Here is a 19,942-nt window from a genome sequence, read left to right as displayed (position 1 = left end):
GAGAGCCCCGAACAAAGGTGGGGTAGGACTTTTATGAGTTTGGGAAGGGGGAGTTACAGGAAATTGTGACATAGGTACAGTGATCCAATTATTATTATACAATATTATTGACAGCAGGTTTATCCAATTACAACATTTAGAGTGTTAACCAATCACAGAGTAGGCCCAGGACCCAGGACCCTCACGTAGGGTGTAACTAGCCTTAGTCAATAACTGATCTAGGCCTGCCCTTAGGAATGTTAAGGGTATTACAAGGGTGGTCCCTCTTGCCTTGGGCAATGTGTAACCGCCTAATAGTTCTGGAGAGACTGACCTTTAGACCTAGTTTAGAGGGGAAACTTAAAGCCTGTCATGGCGTCTACCAGGTTCAGACTCGTGTTCTTACACTAAAAAGCAAACAAACAAAAAAACAGGAAAAGCATCAACTTTGTTTCCAAAGACAGAGGGTGAAGAAGAGAAACGGTGATTGAAGTAGGTAAATTTAAGGGTTCTTTTTGAGAAATGGATTCTCATTTTTTGTACTGAAAAAAAATTTTTTTTTAATATTTATTTTTGAGAAAGAGAGAGATGGAGCGTGAGCAGGGGAGGGGCAGAGAGAGAGGGAGACATAGAATCCAAAGCAGGCTCCAGGGTTTACGCTGTCAGCACAGAGCCCCATGTGGGGCTCAAACTCATGAACTGTGAGATAATGACCTGAGATGAAGTAGGACACTTAACCAACTGAGCCACCCAGATGCCCATTTTTTTTTTTAAGAGAAAATTAGCGACTGATTTCACTTCAGGGTGATTGAGAGGCTAAGGAAGAGATTTCAGTGTGGAAGACTGGTACAAAGAAGGAGGCAGTGGCTCCTGGGGAATTTGAGAGGGCTCACCCGAGCCTGCTGGCCAAAGTGGATCCAGGCCAGATCCACAGGCCTTCTTAGCTGCTATGGAGGACGGTGCCTAGTGCCTGTGAACTCTCAAGACCTGACTTTAGAGGAGCATATGCAGCTGGAGAACTTCTGGCAGCAGAAGCTGGAGCTGCTGGTGGAGATCCAGTGCCTATGGGAGCTTAGTGAAGCCACAGCAAGGTGGAGGGTCTGGAGGCCAAAGAGGGTAGCTAAAACCTTGTAACAGAACCAAAAGACAGCAGTGGTCAGGAAGAACTTCAAAATGGACCCCAGAAGGGCATTTAGTTCTTGGTGGAGAAGGAACTTCTCCAAAACATGCTGGTATGCTGTACAAGGGCAAGGGCCTGAATGAGACAGTCATGGGGTCTACCTCTGGAAGATGGAAGGGCTGAACTTGACACTGCTCCATGCCTTTGTGGATCTGTATGAGTTCCCAGACCTCAATCTGGTGCAAGCCCTCAGGCAATTTCTATGGAGCTTTCTGTCTCCTGGGCTAGGTCCAGAAGATTGACCAGATGATGGAAGACTTCGCCCAGCAATACTGCCTGTGCAATCCCAGGGTTTTTTAATCTATAAAAACATGTGAGGTGCTATTCTTTACCTGATCATGCTGAACATCCCAACATCTAGAACAAGCCTCGCCTGTAGCACTTTGGAGCCATGAACCAAGGCATCAACAAGGGTGGGACCTGCTTGAGGATCTGCTCAGGAACCTCTATGACAGCATCTGAAATGAGCCCTTCAGTATTTCTGAGGATGATGGGAGTGGTCTAACCCATACCTTCTTCAACCTGGACCAGGAGGGCTACCTCCTTTTTTTAAAAAAAAATTTTTTAGTTGCGGCCATGTCGGCGGCCCTGCTGCGGCGGGGCCTGGAGCTGCTGGGAGCGCCAGAGGCCCCCCAGGCCGCGCCCGGCCAGGCCAAGCCGAGCAGGGCTCAGGTGAAGCGGACCTGGAAAGCTAAGGCTACCCAAGCCCAGAAACTGCGGAACTCGGCCAAGGGAAAGGTGCCCAAGTCGGCGCTTGCCGAGTTGCAGAAGCGACAGTGCCGAGGCTGCCTCGGAGTAAACCTCAAGTTTATGACCAGTGCAAGAAGTCCAGTGGCCGAGTCGGTCACCCAGAAGATTGTGTGCCAGAACCGGGGCCGCAAGGCGTGTGACCGGCCCGTGGCCAAGACGAAGAAGAAGGCGGCGGAGGGCACCGTGTTCACCGAGGAAGACTTCCAGAAGTTCTAGCAGGAATACTTCGGCAGCTAGGCTCCCAGGAGGACGCAGTGGGAAAGGCACTCAGCCCGTCTCCTCCTCTGACCTCACAGCCTCTGCTGGCCCCAGGACCCTGCCAAGCTGCCGGCGTGGCGTAAGGATGCCTGGGGGCTTGAGCCAAGGCAAGGTGGCTAGAAAGGGGCGGGAGCGGGAAGCCTGGGGAGGATGCGCAGCACAGCTGACTTCTGCAGGGAGAGGCCATCTACCCACCAGAACACGTGTGACTGTTTGCTTTGTTCTGGCCCGAGCAGGGCCCCTGGGCTGTTTGCTCAGAGGGGCCAGTCACTAGGCCCTCGGGGCCACACGTCTCTGGGTAGAAGAGGGGCTGCTGGGCAGTCTCCTGGGCTCTAATAAACGTGGGCCCAAGAGCCGGGTGTGCTGCTGGCCTGCCTCATGGGGTGTCTCCTGTCTCCTCTGTCACCAAGGGGGCCTTTCCCCATCACCCATGGTTCTCAGAGCTCCGGGTCACAAGCCCTCCAGTCCGGGGTGCAGGGGTGGCTCAGTCACTTGAACTTCAGACTCTTGATCTTGCCTCAGGTCATGATCCCAGGGTCCTGGTATCGAGCCCCACATTGTGCTTAAGATTCTTCCTCCCCTTACCCCTCTCCCCTATACACACACACTCTCTCTTTCTCTAAAATAAATTGTTGGGGGCGCCTGGGTGGCTCAGTTGGTTAGGCCTCCGGCTTCGGCTCAGGTCAGATATCACATTCGTGGGTTCGAGCCCCGTGTCAGGCTCTGTGCTGACAGCTAGCTCAGAGCCTGGAGCCTGCTTCCAGTTCTGTGTCTCCTTTTCTCTCTGCCCCTCCCCCTCTCATGCTCTGTCTCTCTCTGTATTAAAAATAAATAAAACATTTAAAAAATTAAAAAAAATAAAAAAATAAAATAAATTGTCAAAAAAGGTAAAAAAATTTTTTAATGTTTTATTTATTTTTAATACAGAGAGAGACAGAGCATGAGAGGGGGAGGGGCAGAGAGAGAGAAGGAGACACAGACATGGAAGCAGGCTCCAGGCTCTGAGCTAGCTGTCAGCACAGAGCCTGACATGGGGCTCGAACCCACGAACGTGAGATCTGACCTGAGCCGATCTGACCTGAGGCTTAACCGACTGAGCCACCCCGGTGCCCCGAGGGCTACCTCCTTAAGCTGAGAGGTCAGGTGAAGGCGTGGAATTGGTGCTGGTTTGTCACCACAACTGCCTCTACTATTTTGGGAATATGACCGATAAGGAGCTGGGAAGAATCATCCCTGTGGAGAATCTGAACATTCAAGAAGTGCATGAGCCTCAGAAACCAAACTGCTTTGAGCTTTGCGTCTCTAAGAACATGGGGCAGCTCAATGAAGTCTGCAAAATGGAGGCAGGTGGCAGGGGAGTGTACTTGGCCTTGGCCCTCCACCCCCATGCAGGCAGAGAAGGACAAGTGGGTCACGTCCATCCAGGCAGCCTCCAGCATAGACCCCTTCTATGAGATGCTGGCGGCAAGGAAGAAGCTGATTTTGTTAAGGAGGAACAGCCTTGACCCCTTGCGCCCAACTCCATTACTTACTACAGAGCTGAGCTGCCCTGCCCTGGTAGCTGGACCCCTGGGCCCAGATTCTGGTTCCCCATTTAGAAAATTCATTACCCCTAGCACTTTTCTCTTATTTGTAATCAACACTGTTGGTAATCGTATTCATTATTTAACCAATAAAAAGAGAGAGAAAGAATTCCTAAGCAGAGAGGAAGTTCTTCTAAATAACATATTAGCAAAGAGAATTCATCAATATACAAAAGAGTAATACTCTACAATTTAGTGAAGACTATTTTTTGGAATGCAGGGGTAGCTTAATATTGAGAAAATAAATCACTATAATTTATTGTGATCATATTAGGATCATGACATTAATAAGTGCTGAAAACCCTTTGATAAAAGTCAGCATTTATGCACCATAATATAAATGATAAAATGATAAATAACAATAAGTTTAAGTAAGAATTCCAGGAAACAACTTAAAATAATCAAAGCTATATATCTAAACAAATAACCAGTATTATCCTAAATGGTAAAACACTACAGCATTTCAGATAAAATCAGAAACTAATAGGGATGCCCCATTACCATTTGTTAGTATTTGATTTTTATAAAAATTACACATGCACGTGTTTTAAAGAATAACTTAAGGGGCGCCTGGGTGGCCCAGTCAGTTAAGCGTCTGACTTTGGCTCAGGTCATGATCTTATAGCTTGTGAGTTCGAGCCCCACATCAGGCTCTGTGCTGACAGCTCAGAGCCTGGAGCCTCCTTCTGATTCTGTGTCTCCCTCTCTTTCTCTCTGCCCTTCTCTTACTTGTGATCTCTCAAAAATAAATAAAACATTAAAAAAAAAAAGGGCCACTTAATTCTATAATATAGGTTATGAAAAAATCATGATGCCCAGCCCCGTTACTCCCCATTTCTCCTCTCTCAGAGTCAACCCTTCATAAAGGGAACCATACAGAAATCAATACCTTTTCTCTATTTTAGGGATAGGCATGTGGCAACCCAAATAGGTTCCATTCCCAGTAGTACCAAACACATAAAATACTTAGAAGTTAACAAGAAAGCTTACAGGAACTAAATAAATATGTTTATTGTAGCATTGTTCATGATGGCAAAAACCTGAAACAATGTGAATGTCATGAGTAGAATTAGGTGAATAAATTATGTGACATTCCACTATAATTATGCACCTAATAAAAAGAGTTTTACTGGTTGCTTTGAATAGATTTCTATGAAATAGGGTTGAATAATAAAACATGCAGAAAAATGTTTAAGACTATTTTTACAAGGTGGTTATTCAAGAAATCTGTGTGCACTGAAAAACAGTAACTTGATATTTTTGCAAGTACATAAAATTACATATATATAGAACATAAAGAACTATTTTAACATAACCAGGATAAAAAATAAAAAAAATTTTTAAAAACAGTTTGGCTAAGTTTATTGCTTTCTGTGCCTAACTGCCCAGTGGAAAATTTCCATCATAAGGGAGCAATGTTTAAAAAAAACCCAAAAAACAATCTGTGGCACAGTCTGTTAGGTGTCATGGGATTGATCCTGCCTTGGGCTTTGCACTGGGTGCAGATCCTGCTTGGGATTCTCTCTCCCTCTGTCCCTCTCTCCTGCTCATGCTCTCTCTCAAAAAAATAATAACAGGGGTGCCTGGGTGGCTCAGTTGGTTAAGCTCAGGTCATGATCTCACAGTTTATGGGTTTGAGCCCTGCAGCAGGCTCTGTGCTGACAGCTCAGAGCCTGTTTCAGATTCTCTCTCTCTCTCTCTCTGCCCCTTTCCCACTCATGCTGTCTCTGTCTCAAAAATAAATAAAACATTAAAAAAATTTTTTTTAATGTTTTATTTGTTTTTTGATACAGAGAGAGACAGAGCATGAGAGGGGGAGTGGCAGAGAGAGAAGGAGACACAGAACTGGAAGCAGGCTCCAGGCTCTGAGCTAGCTGCCAGCACAGAGCCTGATGTGGGGCTCGAACCCATGAACGTGAGATCTGACTTGAGCTGAGGTCGGAGGCATAACCGACTGAGCCACCCAGGCGCCCCTAAAAAAATTTTTAAATAAAAAAAATTAAAAAAATTTTTAAGTACTTTATTGAGGTATAACTAACAATAAAAGGCCCATAATTTAAGTGTACAACTTGAGGTTTTAGCATATTTATACACCCATACACCATCACCAAAATAAAAAATACATATATCAATCACCCTAGAAAAAACTTCCTTAATGCACCTTTGTAATCCCTCTTCTTTCTCCACCCCAAACTTTGGCACAGGGAACCACTGATCTATTTTGTCACTAGAGATATGTTTGCATTTACCAGAATGTTTAAAAATTGGAACTGTAATTATACAAGATATACTTTTTTAACTGGCTCCTTTCACTGCTAGTAATTGAGACTCATTTGTGTTGCTATATAAATCAATAGCTTGTTTCTTTCAAATGCTGTGTAATTAGTAGGTTTAGAACAAATCTCCCAAAAAGCACTGCTTTACTGAATTCCACAAATAATATTTTCATTCATTTCAAATATTTTAAAATTTTCCTTCAATTTCTTCTTTGACTTGTGGGTTATTTAGAATTGTTTTATTTAGTTTAAAATACTAGGGGGTTGTCTGGGTGGCTCAGTCAGTTGAGCATCTGACTTTGGCTCAAGTCATGATCTCCTGGTTTGTGGGTTTGAGCCCGCTGTTGGGCTCTATACTGACAGCTCAGAGTCTGGAGCCTACTTCAGATTCTGTATATCCTTCTCTCTTTGCCCCTCCCCTGCTCACACTCTGTCTCTCTCTCAAAAATAAATAAACATTAAAACAATTTTTTAATAAAATAGTGGGGGGTTTTCTAGATATCTTTCTGCTATTGGTTTCTTTCTTTCTTTTTTAATCTTTATTTATTTTTGAGACAGCAAGTGAGTGGGGAAGGGGTAAAGAGAGAGGGAGACAGAGAATCCCTAGCAGGCCCGTGCTGTCAGTGAAGAGCCTGATACAGGAACCAAGAGATCATGACCTGCTCTGAAATTAAGAGTTGGATGTTTAACTGACTGAGCCACCCAGGTGCCCCTCTGCTATTGGTTTCTAATTTAGTTCCATTGTGGCCCTAGGACATCATTGTATGACTAGAATCTTTATGAATTTACTAAGACTTCTATTATGGTCTAGAATTGATCTTGGTAAATTCTATATGTATCTAAAAAGAGTATGTATTCTGGTGCAGTTATGTGTAGTGTTCTATAAATGTGAATTAGGTTTTTTTTTTTTAAATGTTTTATTTATTTTTGATACAGAGAGAGACAGAGCATGAGAGGGGGAGGAGCAGAGAGGGGAGACACAGAACTGGAAGCAGGCTCCAGGCTCTGAGCTAGCTGTCAGCACAGAGCCTGATGCGGGGCTCGAACCCACGAACATGAGATCTGACCTGAGCCGAAATCGGAGGCTTAACCGACTGAGCCACCCAGGCGCCCCTGAATTAGGTTTTTTAAGTTTTACAAGAGATTACGAGATTATGAGAGATTCTCTCTCCCTCTCTCTGTCCCTCCCCTGCTTGCACTCTTTCAAAAAAAAATAGCATTCTGAATACTAATTTCATCTGAAGATGTCTTATAGTTATGAACCATTCCTTCCCTAGGTCTGAAAACAGATCTCATTCTCGGATGATTAAATCAAACAACCCTCATATCTACATGACCAGGACTATGGACAATGCTCAGAAATCTATGTCATATCACAGTTTTATACCAACTGTTCTCAATTGTTCTTGCATTAGTTCCATTAAAATATTTTGAAAAATAGTCTGCATCCATATGTAGTATCATTGAGAACCTATAAAGCATTAATCTTTTAAGTGAAAGATTAAGAGTCTAAATCCCTCCTTAATGATAAGCTACACGTTTTTTTATAAACATTTTTTTAATGTTTTTTTTAAATTTATTTTTGATACAGAGAGAGACAGAGCATGAGAGGGGGAGGGCAGAGAGAGAATAAGCCACACGTCTTATGGCAACTTGATTTATTACTATATCAACAATTATAGTATTATAATTCATTATACTTCAACTAAAGTTCTCAAAACACAGTTATACATGAAACTCCAAAATGAAATCAACAACTATGATGAAATATCCTACCCCTTGAGAGAAAAAATGAGTGAAAAGTTATTTGTCTCTTTTACTACTCCAACAATAATAAAACAATAATTAAAGCCTATTCCAATGCTGGATAAATACCCCTTAAATTAATAGGTTCAGAGTTGTGTAGAGATGGGGCGCCTGGGTGGCTCAGTTGGTTAAGTGGCCGACTTCAGCTCTGGTCATGATCTCACAGTTTGTGGGTTCAAGCCCCGCATTGGGCTCTCTGCTGACAGCTCAGAGCCTGAAGCCTGCTTCTGATTCTGTGTCTCCCTCTCTCTCTGACCCTCTGCACTCACACTGTGTCTCTCTCTCTCTCAAAAATAAATAAACATTAAAAAAAAATAGTTGTGTAGAGACATATATGGAGACCAAGCTAAGGAATTTAAAATGTCATATTTGCCTTTCTCATTAGCCTATAATATCTGCAAGGACAGATATTGTGTCTTATTGTCTGTTGGATTCTCACTGCTTAGCAAATAGTAAGAATTGAGGAATTTATTGAATGAATACTGATTCCTGTTTGCTTTCAAACTCTACTCTTTTTTTTTTTAAAGTTCATTCATTTATTTTGAGAGAGAGAGAGAGAGTGAGAGCATGCATGTACACACAAGTTGGGGAGGGTCAGAGAGAGGGAGAGAGAGAGAATCCCAAGCAGTCTCCATACTGTCAGTGCAGAGCTCAGTGTGGGGCTCAAACTCATGAACCACGAGATCATGACCTGAATTGAAATCAAGAGTTGGCTGCTTAACTTGACTGAGCCACCTAGGTACCCCTTTGAACTCTATTCTATAATAAGAGGGATATGTAAGGCTGAGTAGGCAAGTCTCCAGATGTAGTTTCTTCAACCAGAGTTTGTTAGAATTTTAATTAAGAGTTACATTGAACAGGGATGCCCGGGTGGCTCAGTAGGTTAAGCGTCTGAATCTGGATTTGGCTCAGCTCATAATTTCATGGGTTATGAAGCAGAGGCCCACATTGAGCTCTACGCTGACAATGTGGAGCCTGCTTGGGATTCTCTCTCTCTCCTTCTTTGTCTCAAAGTAGATAAATAAACTTTTCACAAAAGAGACTTACTAAAAAAATTTTTTTAATGTTTATTTTTTTACTTTTAAGAGAGAGGGAGGGGGGGAGAGAGAGAGACAAACAGACAGACAGAGCATAAGCAGAAAGAGAGGGACACAAAGGATCTGAAGCAGGCTCTAGGTTCTAAGCTATCAGCACAAAGCCATATGCAGGGCTTAAACTCATGAACTGTGAGATCATGACCTGAGCTGAAGTTGGTGCTTAACCAACTGAGCCACCCAGGCACCCCAAAAGAGACTTATTTCAAACAAAAGATTTCATGCCTAAAGTTTGAAACTTGCTGCTTTACTCAACAGGGTTTTAAGTGAAGAGGATTTTAGAATGTACCCATTGTATGGAGGCAAGTGGAGAGGGATTATTAGCAGAGAGTAGAAGAACCATTAGGAAACTATAGCAATTGCCTGCTTAGGTAGTTCTCAGGTAAGGCAATGGCATTAGGAATGAAGTGATAGGGGGACGAACAGAAAATATTTAGAAAGTAAATACGGTAGGGAATGGCTATGAAAAACGGATCTTATGACAGGATGAGGTTTACACTGAGGTTTCTTTTCTTTTCTTTCCTTAAAATAATTTAAAAAAATATTTATGGCACAAAAACAGACACTCAGATCAATGGAACAGAATAGTATGGCCAACTGATCTTTGACAAAGCTGGAAAGAATATTCAATGGAATAAAGACAGTCTCTTCAGCAAGTGGTGCTCGGAAAACTGGACAGCGACATAGGAAAATGAACCCGGACTACTTTCTTACACCATACACAAAAATAAACTCAAAATGGATGAAAGACCTAAATGTAAGACAGGAAGTCATCAAAATCCTCTAGGAGAAAGCAGGCAAAAACCTCTTTGACCTTGGTCGCAGGAACTTCTTACTCAACATGTCTCTGGAGGCAAGGGAAACAGCAAAAATGAACTGGGACCCCATCAAAATAAAAAGCTTCTGCACAGTGAAGGAAATGATCAACAAAACTAAAAGGCAACCAACAGAATGGGAGAAGACATTTGCAAATGACATACCAGATAAAGGGTTACTTACAAAATCTATAAAGAACTTATCAAACTCAACACCCAAAAAACAAATAATCCTGTGAAAAAATGGGCAAAAGACATGAATAGACACTTCTCCAACCAGAGGCTCCAGAGGGCCAACCAACACATGAAAAAATGCTCAACATCACTCACCATCATGGAAATACAAATTAAAACCACAATGAGATACCACCTCACACCTGTCAGAATGGCTAACATTAACAACTCAGGCAACAACAAATGTTGGCAAGGATGCAGAGAAAGAGGATTTCTTTTGCACTGCTGGTGGGAATGCAAACTGGTGCAACCACTCTGGAAAACAGTCTGGAGGTTCTTCAAAAAGTTAAAAATAGAGTTACCCTATGACCCAACAATTGTACTACTAGGAATTTATCCAAGGGATACTGGTATCATGTTTCGAATGGGCACATGCACCCCAATGTTTATAACAGAACTATCAAGAATAACCAAAGTATGGAAAGAGCCGAAATGTCCATCAATAGATGAATGAAGAAGATATGGTATATATATACAATGGAGTATTACTCGGCAATCAAAAAGAATGAAATCTTGCCATTTGCAACTGAGTGGATGGAAAGTAGAGTGGATGGGGTGTTATGCTAAGTGGAATTAGAGAAAGACAAATATCATATGACTTCACTCATATGAAGACTTTAAGATACAAAACATGAATATAAGGAAAGAGAAGCAAAAACAATATAAAAACAGGGAGGTAGACTAAACATAAGAAACTCTTGAATATGGAGAACAAACAGAGGGTTACTGGAGGGGTTGTGGGAGGGGGATGGACTAAATGGGTAAGGGATTAAGGAATCTACTTCTGAAATCATTGTTGCACTATATGCTAACTAACTTGGATATAAATAAAAAAAGAAATGTTGGGGTGCCTGGGTGGCTCAGTCGGTTAGGTGTCTGACTTTGGCTGAGGTCATGATCTCATGGTTGGTGGGTTCAAGCCCCACATTGGGTTCTGTGCTGATAGCTCAGAGCCTAGAGTCTGTTTCGGATTCTGTGTCTCCCTCTCTCTTTGCCCCTCCCCCACTCGTGCTCGGTCTCAAAAATTAAAAAAAAATTTAAAAATAAAAAAATTTTGAGAGTGTTTGAGAGACAGATCAAGTGAGGGAGGGAGGAAGAGAGAGAGGGAGAGAATTCCAAGCAGGTTCTGTGCTGTCAGCACAGAGCCTGATGTGGGGCTCTATCTCGTGAACTGTGCAGTTCATGATCTTTGCTGAAATCAGGAGTCGGAAGCTTAACTGACTGAGCCAGCCAGGCACCCCTCCTTAAAATAATTTTTTAAAATACACTTATATCACATAGGGGTGGCTGGCTGGCTTAGTCAGTAGAGCATGTGACTCTTGATCTTGGGGTTGTGAGTTCTAGCCCCATGTTGTGTGTAGAGATTACTTAAGAATAAAAGATATTAAAAAAACAACAAATAAATGGTTACCATCATAAACTACTTTTTAAGCGTATAGTTCAGTGGGATTAAGAATATTTGCATTGTTGTGTAACCCTCACCACCCATCTCCAGGACTTTATCTTCCCTAACTGAAATTCTGTACTCATTAAACAGTAAATCTTGGGGTGCCTGGGTGGCTCAGTTGGCTGAGCATCTGACTTCAGCTCAGGTTATGATCTCGTGGTCCATGAGTTTGAGCCCCTCATGGGGCTCTGTGCTGAAGCTCAGGGCCTGGAGACTGCCTCAGATTGTGTCTCCCTCGGTCTCTGCCCCTCTCCTGCTCATGCTCTTTCTCTCTCTCTCTCAAAAAAAAATGTAAACAAACAATAATTCTCTCTCCCCTTGCAAACATCCTATTTTGTTTTTATGAATTTGACTAATCTAGGTATCTTATATAAATGTTAGCCATATATTAATATTCCTTTTTGTGAATGGCTTATTTCAAAGAACTTAACATCTGCAAGGTTCATCCATGTTGTAGCATGTGCCATAATTTCCTTCCTTTTACGGCGGAATACTATTCCATTGCATGTATATACTGTGACCTAAGGTGGTCACTTAGATTGCTTCCACCTTTTGTCTATTGTGAATGCTTTATGAATATACAAATGTCTGTAAGGTCGATTTCAATTAGAGTATACACCCACAAGTGGAATTGCTAGATCACATGGTAATTCTATTCTTAATCTTTTGAGAACTACCATACTATTTTCCATAGCAGCTATACCATTTTACTTTCCCATTAACAGTGTACAGGGGTTCCAATTTTGTCACATCCTTATCAACACTGTGTGAGGTGCTGTTCTCACTTGTTATTTCCCTATGATTAGTCATGTTCAGTATCTTTTCATGTGCTATGGCCCATTTGTAATTCCTTTGGGAAAATACTTGTTCAAGTCCTTTGCCCATTTTCTTAATCCTGTAGTTCTTTATATATTCTGGATAGTAACCCCTTATCAGGTCATTTACAAATATTTTCTCACGATCTTGTGGTTTGCCTTTTTTATTGATTTATGTCCTTTGTTGCCAAGAAATTTTAAATTTTGGTGAAATACAATCTTTTTTAAGTAATCTGTATGCCCAACATGGGGCTTGAACTCACCACCCTGAGGTCGAGTCATATGCTCTACTGAGTCAGCCAAGTTCCCCTACTTTTTCCCCCCTATTTGTTACCTGTGCTTTTGGTATCCTATAAATTGCTGCCAATCAATAGAAGGAAGCTTTTCTCCTGTTTTCTTCTTAGCTTTATGGTTCTGGGTCTTAACATTTCAGTCTTTGATCCATTTGTAGTTAATTTTTGTATATGCTCTCTCCCTCAAAAATTAACACTAAAAAAATTAAAAAATAAAAAAAAAATTACTGGGCTTAGATTTGGCAGCCAAGGCACCTATCATTAGTTTCATGCGACTTGTTCAGCAAATGAACTATTCTATTTCCAGCCAGATGTCAATTTGTGCTTCTCCAGGATAGTCTACTTTTTTTTTTAATGTTTTATTTGTTTTTGAGACAGAGACAGAGCATGAGCAGGGGAGGGGCAGAGAGAGAGAGAGGGAGACACAGAATCGGAAGCAGGCTCCAGGCTCCTTGCTGTCAGCACAGAGCCTGATGTGGGGCTCGAACCCTCAAAGGTGAGATCATGACCTGAGCTGGTCGGAGGCTTACCCGACTGAGCCAACCAGGTTTGTTTTTTTTTTTAATAAATGTTTTTTATTTATTTTTTAGATAGAGATAGAACATGAGTGGGGAGGGGCAGAGAGAGAGGGAGACCAGAATCGGAAGCAGGCTCCAGGCTCCTAGCTGTCAGCACAGAGCCTGATGTGGGGCTCGAACCCACAAACGTGAGATCACGACCTGAGCCGAAGTCAGAGGCTTAACCGACTGAGCCACCCAGGCGCCCCCAAACCAGGCTTTCTATACAGCCTGCCACAATGAAAAGGCCCTGCTCTTCCGTTGTCTTTAGGGAAGTCATTTTATCTGTGGTCTTTAGCTTTGATTCACATGTATCAAAAATACCTAGTCTCACAGGAATCAAGACGACCAAATTCCAGGGATGCCTGGCTAGCTCAGTTGGGAGGAACATACTACATTTGATCTCAGGGTTGAGTTCAAGTCCCACACTAGGTATAGATATTACTTAAGTATAACTTAAAAAAAAAAGCTGAATTCAAGACCAGAAATGTCTAGGTGTGTTTAAGTGGCTCAGTCAGTTAAGCATTGACTCATGACTTAGCGTCAGGTCATGATCTAATGGTTCAGGAGTTCAAGCCCCATATTGGGCTCTGCACTGACAGCACAGAGCCTGTCTGGGATTTGGCCTCCCTCTTTCTCTGCCCCTCTCCTACTTGCTTGCAAAATATATACAAATAAACTTAAAAGTGTCTAAACTTTGGGAGCATTTGGATGCCCCAGTTGATTGGGCACCTGAGTTTGGCTTGGGAATCTTAACAAGCCCTGCATTAGGTCTCTCTCAAAAATAAACATTACCCCCCGCCCCCAAATCTAAACTTTAGTCTCCAGGCCCTCCAGGTTCAACTGATTTATTCCCATTCTAACATTCCTTCTAGGTGTATTATCACTTGTTTTAGAATACTTGCCTCTTCATTTACTTGTAGTCTTCCTATTTCCAAATTTTAGTTCTCTGCTTTTCCCAGAACCACTTCCTAACAACCTCAACTCAGAAACTTTACTCTTCATAGAACTCCTATGGAGTTATGTATATGTATACATACTTTTAAATGTTTATTTTTGAGAGAGAGTGCATGCCGAGTGTGGACATGAGCAGGAGGGGCAGAGAGACAGAATCCCAAACAGGCTCCACAATGGCAATGCAGAACCTGAGGTGGGCTCAAACTAACAAACTATGAGATCATGACCTGAACAAAAATAAAAAACTGGACACTTAATAACCAACTGAGCCACCAAGGTGCCCCTGGAATTATGAATATTTATCACACACTGGCTAATCGTTATGTATCAATTTGCCTGGTTTTTACTTATTGTCCTGGCATAATTATGGCTACCCCAATCATAGTTTATTTGTACACTAAAATTTCTGTGTTGTTTAGAAGCAGTGTTTGCACTGTATAGAAGTCAAAAACTCTCTTCATGAGTTACCTTTCCTTTTCGTTTTCTACAAAGTGCAACCTTTTCATCCACATCCATTATGCACCTTCTACCAAGCTCTTACAGGTCAAGAGGTAACATATATATTTAGAAAGACTGTAGGCCAGGGCTGATGATTATTAAATAATCAGGATTTACTAACAGTAAACAAAAGGAAAGAAAATGGAAAAGAGTAACTTTATATATAAGCTCTATTCTCTGAAGACAAGAAAGCTCTAACAGCCAAGCATAATATCTTCTTACAAGAGATGAAAAAGACTGAGATCTGAGTTTTTAAGTGCGGAATCTGTAGCACTAAATCTTTTCAACTGAAGTTGAAGTCTTCAAGAGAGTAATTACTCTTGAAGAGTAATTCACGTGTTCTCATTTCTAGAGCTTTCCTTTTTTGGGGGAGAGGAGAATGGGGGAGATACCAAGCACCCACTGAGTTCATCCAACAAGAAGCCATAACTTTATTAATGATAGAAACAGTACAAATTTCAAACCAAGCTGCAGTTATTCTTTTGAAACACCAAAAAAGGGTCCTCGTTTTCAGATGGTTACATTGTCAATTCCTGTAATAGAAAAGATCATTAGAAGTAGTTATAGGCAGATTAAGAATTCAGGCCATTAAAATATGAGATAATTCAGAACAGATTTTGTCGTGAAGTATCCTAACTGACTGATATTAAGCCACAGAAAATAAAGTTACCCATAATTGGTCAGGGCAGAGAGAGTCAAGGAATAAAGGATAAAGGCCTGGACACTTACCATAATAGCATTTACAATATCATTACTGTTGTTCTTCAGGGCTCGAACTGCCTTTGCTCTTGACACATTTGCTTGTGACATGACCAGTTCTATGTCCTTGACCTCCACACCTGTTTCATCAACCTGAGAGAGAGAGAGAAACAAAAACAAAAACAATAAAGGCAAGAACAACCCTAGCAGTTCTTTGGGAGTTAGAAGTCTCTTGAATCTAGCTTAAAAAAAAAAAATGTTTATCTTGAGAGAGACAGAGAGAGAGAGAGAGCACACGAGAGATGGAGGATCAGAAAGAGAGGGAAAGTTGACATGGGGTTCCATCCCACAAACTGTGAGATAATGACCTGAGCTGAGATCAAAAGTCAGACACTTAACTGCCTGAGCCATTCAACTGTGCTGAATCGATCTCTTTTTAAAAAATTTTTCATTTTGTTTATTCTTTGAGACAGAGAAAGCACAAGCAAGGGAGGGGCAGAAAGGGAGACAGAACCTAAAGCAGGCTCCAGGCTCTGAGCTGTCAGCACAGAGCCTGACGCGGGGCTCGAACTCATAAACTGCAAGATTATGACCTGAGCCAAAGTTGGATGCTTAACCAACTGAGCCACCCAGGCGCCCTGCACAAAATCTAGTTCTTAATATAACTCAGAAACTAACTCAATGGAGTTCGAGAGCTTAAAGCAATACAAAAGCCACCCATCAATACAAATATACTTTATCTGGTGGTGATTAAAAGTATAAAAGATTTTCCTATATACCTCTTCCTCTTCACTCTCTTCTTGTACAGTTGGAGTCTGTGTATTTTCTTGAATGTTTGAAACAGCTTCACCTTGAACTTTGAATTTCTCAGCAGCTGCTAATTGTGCCTGCTGAGATAAATCCTCGATCTAAAGGGCAGAAAATAGATTTATATGAATAGATCGATCCACAGTAAATGAAATAAATCATTTATATCTTTTCTGAAATCTTACTCTAAAACCACTTCAGGTTAATTTACTATATAGTTTTAAATTGCTTGCCCTCACTAGGATTATACATCACTGTGGAAAGAGTAGTAGCTTAGCTCTACAACGGTGGTTCTCAACTGTGGGGTGATTTTGTCACTCAGGAACATCTGTCAAATGCCTGGAGATTTTTTTGGTCACCACACCTGGATATAATGCTGCTACACATCTGTAACACACAGGAAAGCTCCTCTATAACAAAGAATTATCTGACCCAAAATTACAGCCCCAAATTCCACACCAAAGAATTATCTAACTCTATTACTAGTGTTGAGGTTCAGAAACCCTGGTCTACAGTGCATCCAAGAAAACTTTCTTTACCTTGGCTTCCCCAAAAACTATGTAGGTATCTGAAGCTGGGCTTTTGTAGACATCTGGTTTTGTGATGACAAAGAGGATATTCTTAGATTTCCGGATAGTGACTCTTGTAACCCCTGTAACCTGTCGAAGACCTAGTTTGGACATAGCCTAATAAATAGAAAACATCAGATTTTTAATTTCTTTAGAAGCAGCTTCAGGAAGAACACATTAATAACTACATCCAGAGCAAATCCTTTTCCTAGGCTAAGTTTATATAATACAGAATTGGCTTTCAGGATTCTTGGGCTTTCTACCACAGTAATTTGTCACTTTAAATATGATAACTACCAGTACAGTTTCCCCTCTCTAAAGTTGTTTCATCAGAACCGTTAATCCTTATTTATAACTTAAAATCTCACCTTCCGTGCCTTCTTTTCACTTCGGCTCTGTTTTGCTTTACTGACTGGTTCTTCATCGATTTCAGCTGCTGCTGCCAGCTGAGAAAATAAAACAGCTATGAGTAAACTGGAATGTAAATGAAGCCTAGATACCAAAATACCCAGGAGGTTTCCCCTCGATGAAGGTACACTTCTCTAAAAACTTAAGTCAGCTTCTCTGATCAACTCTCATTTTCCAATGCTTCCTTGGCACAAGTATTTTGACCAGTGAATAAGAGAATACTGACCTGGGCTTGTTGGGTGGTTGCTTGTGTGGAATCCTGTTCCTCAAGCTCTGGTACTGATTCATCACTGTCGGATTCTGTTCCAGACCCTGAGACGACAAGTAACTTTTACTATTTTACAGTACATTATAAGGAGGAGGCACCTCATCATAGTCTGCCTGGACTAGAGGTCACTGGCTTATGCTAGACCTCAGAAAGTTAAGTGTAAACCAACTGACTTGTGTGAAGTCAGCTTGACAGCCTTCAACTTAGTCACAAACTAGTGTGTACACATCCATTAAAGACCCAGCCCCAGAAATGAGAGGTAATTACTAGTTACAGCCAAGTAGTTTGTTTATAAACTGTAACTGCTTCCTTTCTCTCAAGGCCTTTACTTACTGGAACAGGCAAATACCAATGACCTACCTAACCTCCAAATTCTACCCAACTGCCCAACCATCTCAAAGAGGTTCTGGCAGACAAAGTTTCTCCAGATACATTTAGGTGAAAAAGCAGTAAGATCACATTGTGGAGGCACCTCAGAGAGGACATTTCCCCCTTATTCTTATACTGGGTTGGGAAGGCCAGAAGCAGTTGTGTACACACATTTAACCTTTTTTTTTTTTTTAAACCACTTACCCTAGCAATTTGGTCTAATCAACACAGCTTGAAGATTCTCAATGATTGTCAACCTATAGTTCTAACACTCACCTGTTAGATTCTGTCCTGTGACCTCTCTCATTTTCCAAACAGATTTCACGCATTTTAAGTTTACCTTAATCAAAGGCCAAGCATCAATAAAGACTACTGAGAGAAAAAAGCGTACACCTGCACCATTCTCAGGCTAGAAAAAGGTCTTGGACAGGGAGTCCCGTGGGCACTGGTCATTACTAAATCTAAGAAGTGAAAAGAAATTCAAATAGTTCCATATTTCCCAACATTTTAGCAAATCCCAGGCCCAGGGACAAAGTTAGTCATGTGGCAGAGATTAGAGCAAATTAAAGGGTCTAATGGGTCTTGGTTTTCAATGTCAGATCATTCAGGTAAAAAAGATGGCAGATCCAGGCTCTCCTGGACATTAGACAAGATGATACAAAACTGACTATCTGAGGTGATGAAAACCAAGATTGTTTCATATACCTAGAGCTTTTGCATTTAAAATGGTATCATTCTATATTCTATGTCCAAACACAAGCAGATATACTGGAGAAAGCGGCGCATCCTAGGGTTAGTATTGGTGGGTGGCCCCAGGAGGGGTGTGGGCGACACACCATGCACACAGCAAACCAAGGCAAATACCCTTGTTGTTCTTCAGAACAGGTTGCTTGGCAGAGGGGATTGGGGCAAGGATTCCAGCAGGTTTAGGGGTGGGCATGTTGACGAGGACCGACTGGAAAGGCATTCCCCCTGAGATTGGTTCCGGGGGAATCAGAGGCGGCAGCTCATCCTCATCAGCAGGGGCTGAGGGCTTACAGGGTGAGTCCAGCACCAGCCCAGGTGAGGACGGCAGAAATTGCTGTTTAGGAAGCAGAGGGGGAACTGGGGAGGGAGCAAGAGGCAGAGAGACTGAAGGGGTGGGTGCTGGAGAGACAGATGCTGAGTCAGCGTTAGGAAGGACCTTCTCAGAGGAAACTGTTGCTACAGGGGTAGATGTCGTAGATTCAGAAGGAAGAGCCAAAGGGCTCTTTGGGGAATGAAAAGAACCTTTGCCTTTTAACGGAGAAACAGGAAGGGTTTTGGGAGTCTTTGGAGAAGAGGCCTTCTGAGCAGAGACTGTCAGTAAAGGAGCTGGAGCCATTGTAGAAAGGGGTCCTTTAGTATTTTTGGCTGAGGGATCTGAGCACACAGGAAGTGGAGTAGCAGAACTCTTCTCAGCCAGTGGATCTTTCTCAGAGAGAGCTGTGACAACTGGTGCACTTTCTGAAGCTGGGGCAACAAGTACTGGTTTGAGAGCTGTGGGACCTTTTGTCATTGGTAGGCCTTTAGATGCCTGAGGGGTAATGGACCCCAAAGGACATGTAACTGAAACTGGAGATATAGGGGCCTCTTTGGGTGAGGGAGGAATCTCGGATGAGGGAGTGGGGACACCTTTGGAGGATGGGGTAGCTGATGGTCTTTTGGGGGATGGAGTTGTTGAGGTTCCTTTGGAAGCTGGGGTTCCTGGGGCTCTTTTGGGGGATGGAGTTGCTGAGGTGCCTCTGGAGGCTGGGGTAGCTGGAGACTCTTTGTGGGAGGAAGGAGTCACAGCTGAGGGAATAAGGGTCCCTTTGAGAGATGGGACAGCTGATGCCCCTTTGGGAGAGGGAGGGGTCATTGTTGGGGGAGTGGGGATCTCTTTAGGGGATGGGATTGCTGGTCCTCTTTTGGGGGAGGAAGGAGCCACAGTTGGGGGAGTGGGGGCTCCTTTGGGAGGTTGGGTAGCTGAGGACTCTTTGTGGGAGGGAAGGGCCACAGCTGGGGCATTGGGGGACTCTTTGGGAGACGAAGTTGCTGGGGCTCTTTTGGGGACTGGAGTTGCTTGGGATTTTTTGGGGGAGGGAGCAGCCACAGCCGGGGGACTGGGGATCCCCTTGGAAGGTGGGGTAGCTGGGGCTCTTTTGGGGGCTGGAGTTGCTTGGGACTCTTTGGGAGAGGCAGGAGCCACAGCTTGAGGGATTGGGGTCCCTTTAGGAGCTTGGGCAGCTTTGGGGGAGGAAGGAGAAGGAGTCCTAGCTG

General features: G+C 42.6%; 3 protein-coding genes and 1 pseudogene across 3 annotated transcripts in view; 2 read left to right on the top strand and 2 right to left on the bottom strand.

Annotated features, from left to right (window-relative positions):
- Positions 1-972: 972 nt before the first annotated feature.
- Positions 973-4,661, top strand: LOC115305151 (annotated as a pseudogene).
- Positions 1,735-2,140, top strand: LOC115305038 (active regulator of SIRT1-like). The gene has a single exon (XM_029955392.1). It carries the CDS (start codon positions 1,736-1,738, stop codon positions 2,123-2,125), a length of 390 nt encoding a protein of 129 aa, XP_029811252.1. The 5' UTR covers position 1,735; the 3' UTR covers positions 2,126-2,140.
- A 10,288-nt stretch (positions 4,662-14,949) lies between the features above and the next one.
- LOC115303661 (nascent polypeptide-associated complex subunit alpha) overlaps positions 14,950-19,942 on the bottom strand; it is an 11,778-nt gene continuing 6,785 nt past the window's right edge. The window contains exons 3-8 of the mRNA XM_029953504.1: positions 17,252-17,337; positions 16,986-17,063; positions 16,588-16,734; positions 16,021-16,149; positions 15,272-15,394; positions 14,950-15,075 (exon numbers count right to left, since the gene is read on the bottom strand). Of these exons, the coding sequence (XP_029809364.1) occupies positions 15,061-15,075; positions 15,272-15,394; positions 16,021-16,149; positions 16,588-16,734; positions 16,986-17,063; positions 17,252-17,337 (578 nt within the window). The 3' untranslated portion in view covers positions 14,950-15,060. The remainder of the gene's footprint in view (positions 15,076-15,271; positions 15,395-16,020; positions 16,150-16,587; positions 16,735-16,985; positions 17,064-17,251; positions 17,338-19,942) is intronic.
- The window catches only part of LOC115303918 (nascent polypeptide-associated complex subunit alpha, muscle-specific form-like), a 7,257-nt gene continuing 5,770 nt past the window's right edge, over positions 18,456-19,942 (bottom strand). The window contains exon 2 of the mRNA XM_029953880.1: positions 18,456-18,743. Within this exon, the coding sequence (XP_029809740.1) occupies positions 18,456-18,743 (288 nt within the window). The remainder of the gene's footprint in view (positions 18,744-19,942) is intronic.

Source organism: Suricata suricatta, chromosome 10 (assembly GCF_006229205.1).
Source record: "Suricata suricatta isolate VVHF042 chromosome 10, meerkat_22Aug2017_6uvM2_HiC, whole genome shotgun sequence".
In the NCBI taxonomy this organism is placed as follows: Eukaryota; Metazoa; Chordata; class Mammalia; order Carnivora; family Herpestidae; genus Suricata; species Suricata suricatta.
Note: the sequence above shows the minus strand (reverse complement) of the source record. Positions and strands in the feature narration are given on the sequence as shown.

What these genes read in the sequence shown, in the direction of transcription:
- LOC115305038 (XM_029955392.1), top strand. Translation starts at nt 1,736, where the DNA reads ATGTCGGCGGCCCTGCTGCGGCGGGGCCTGGAGCTGCTGGGAGCGCCA.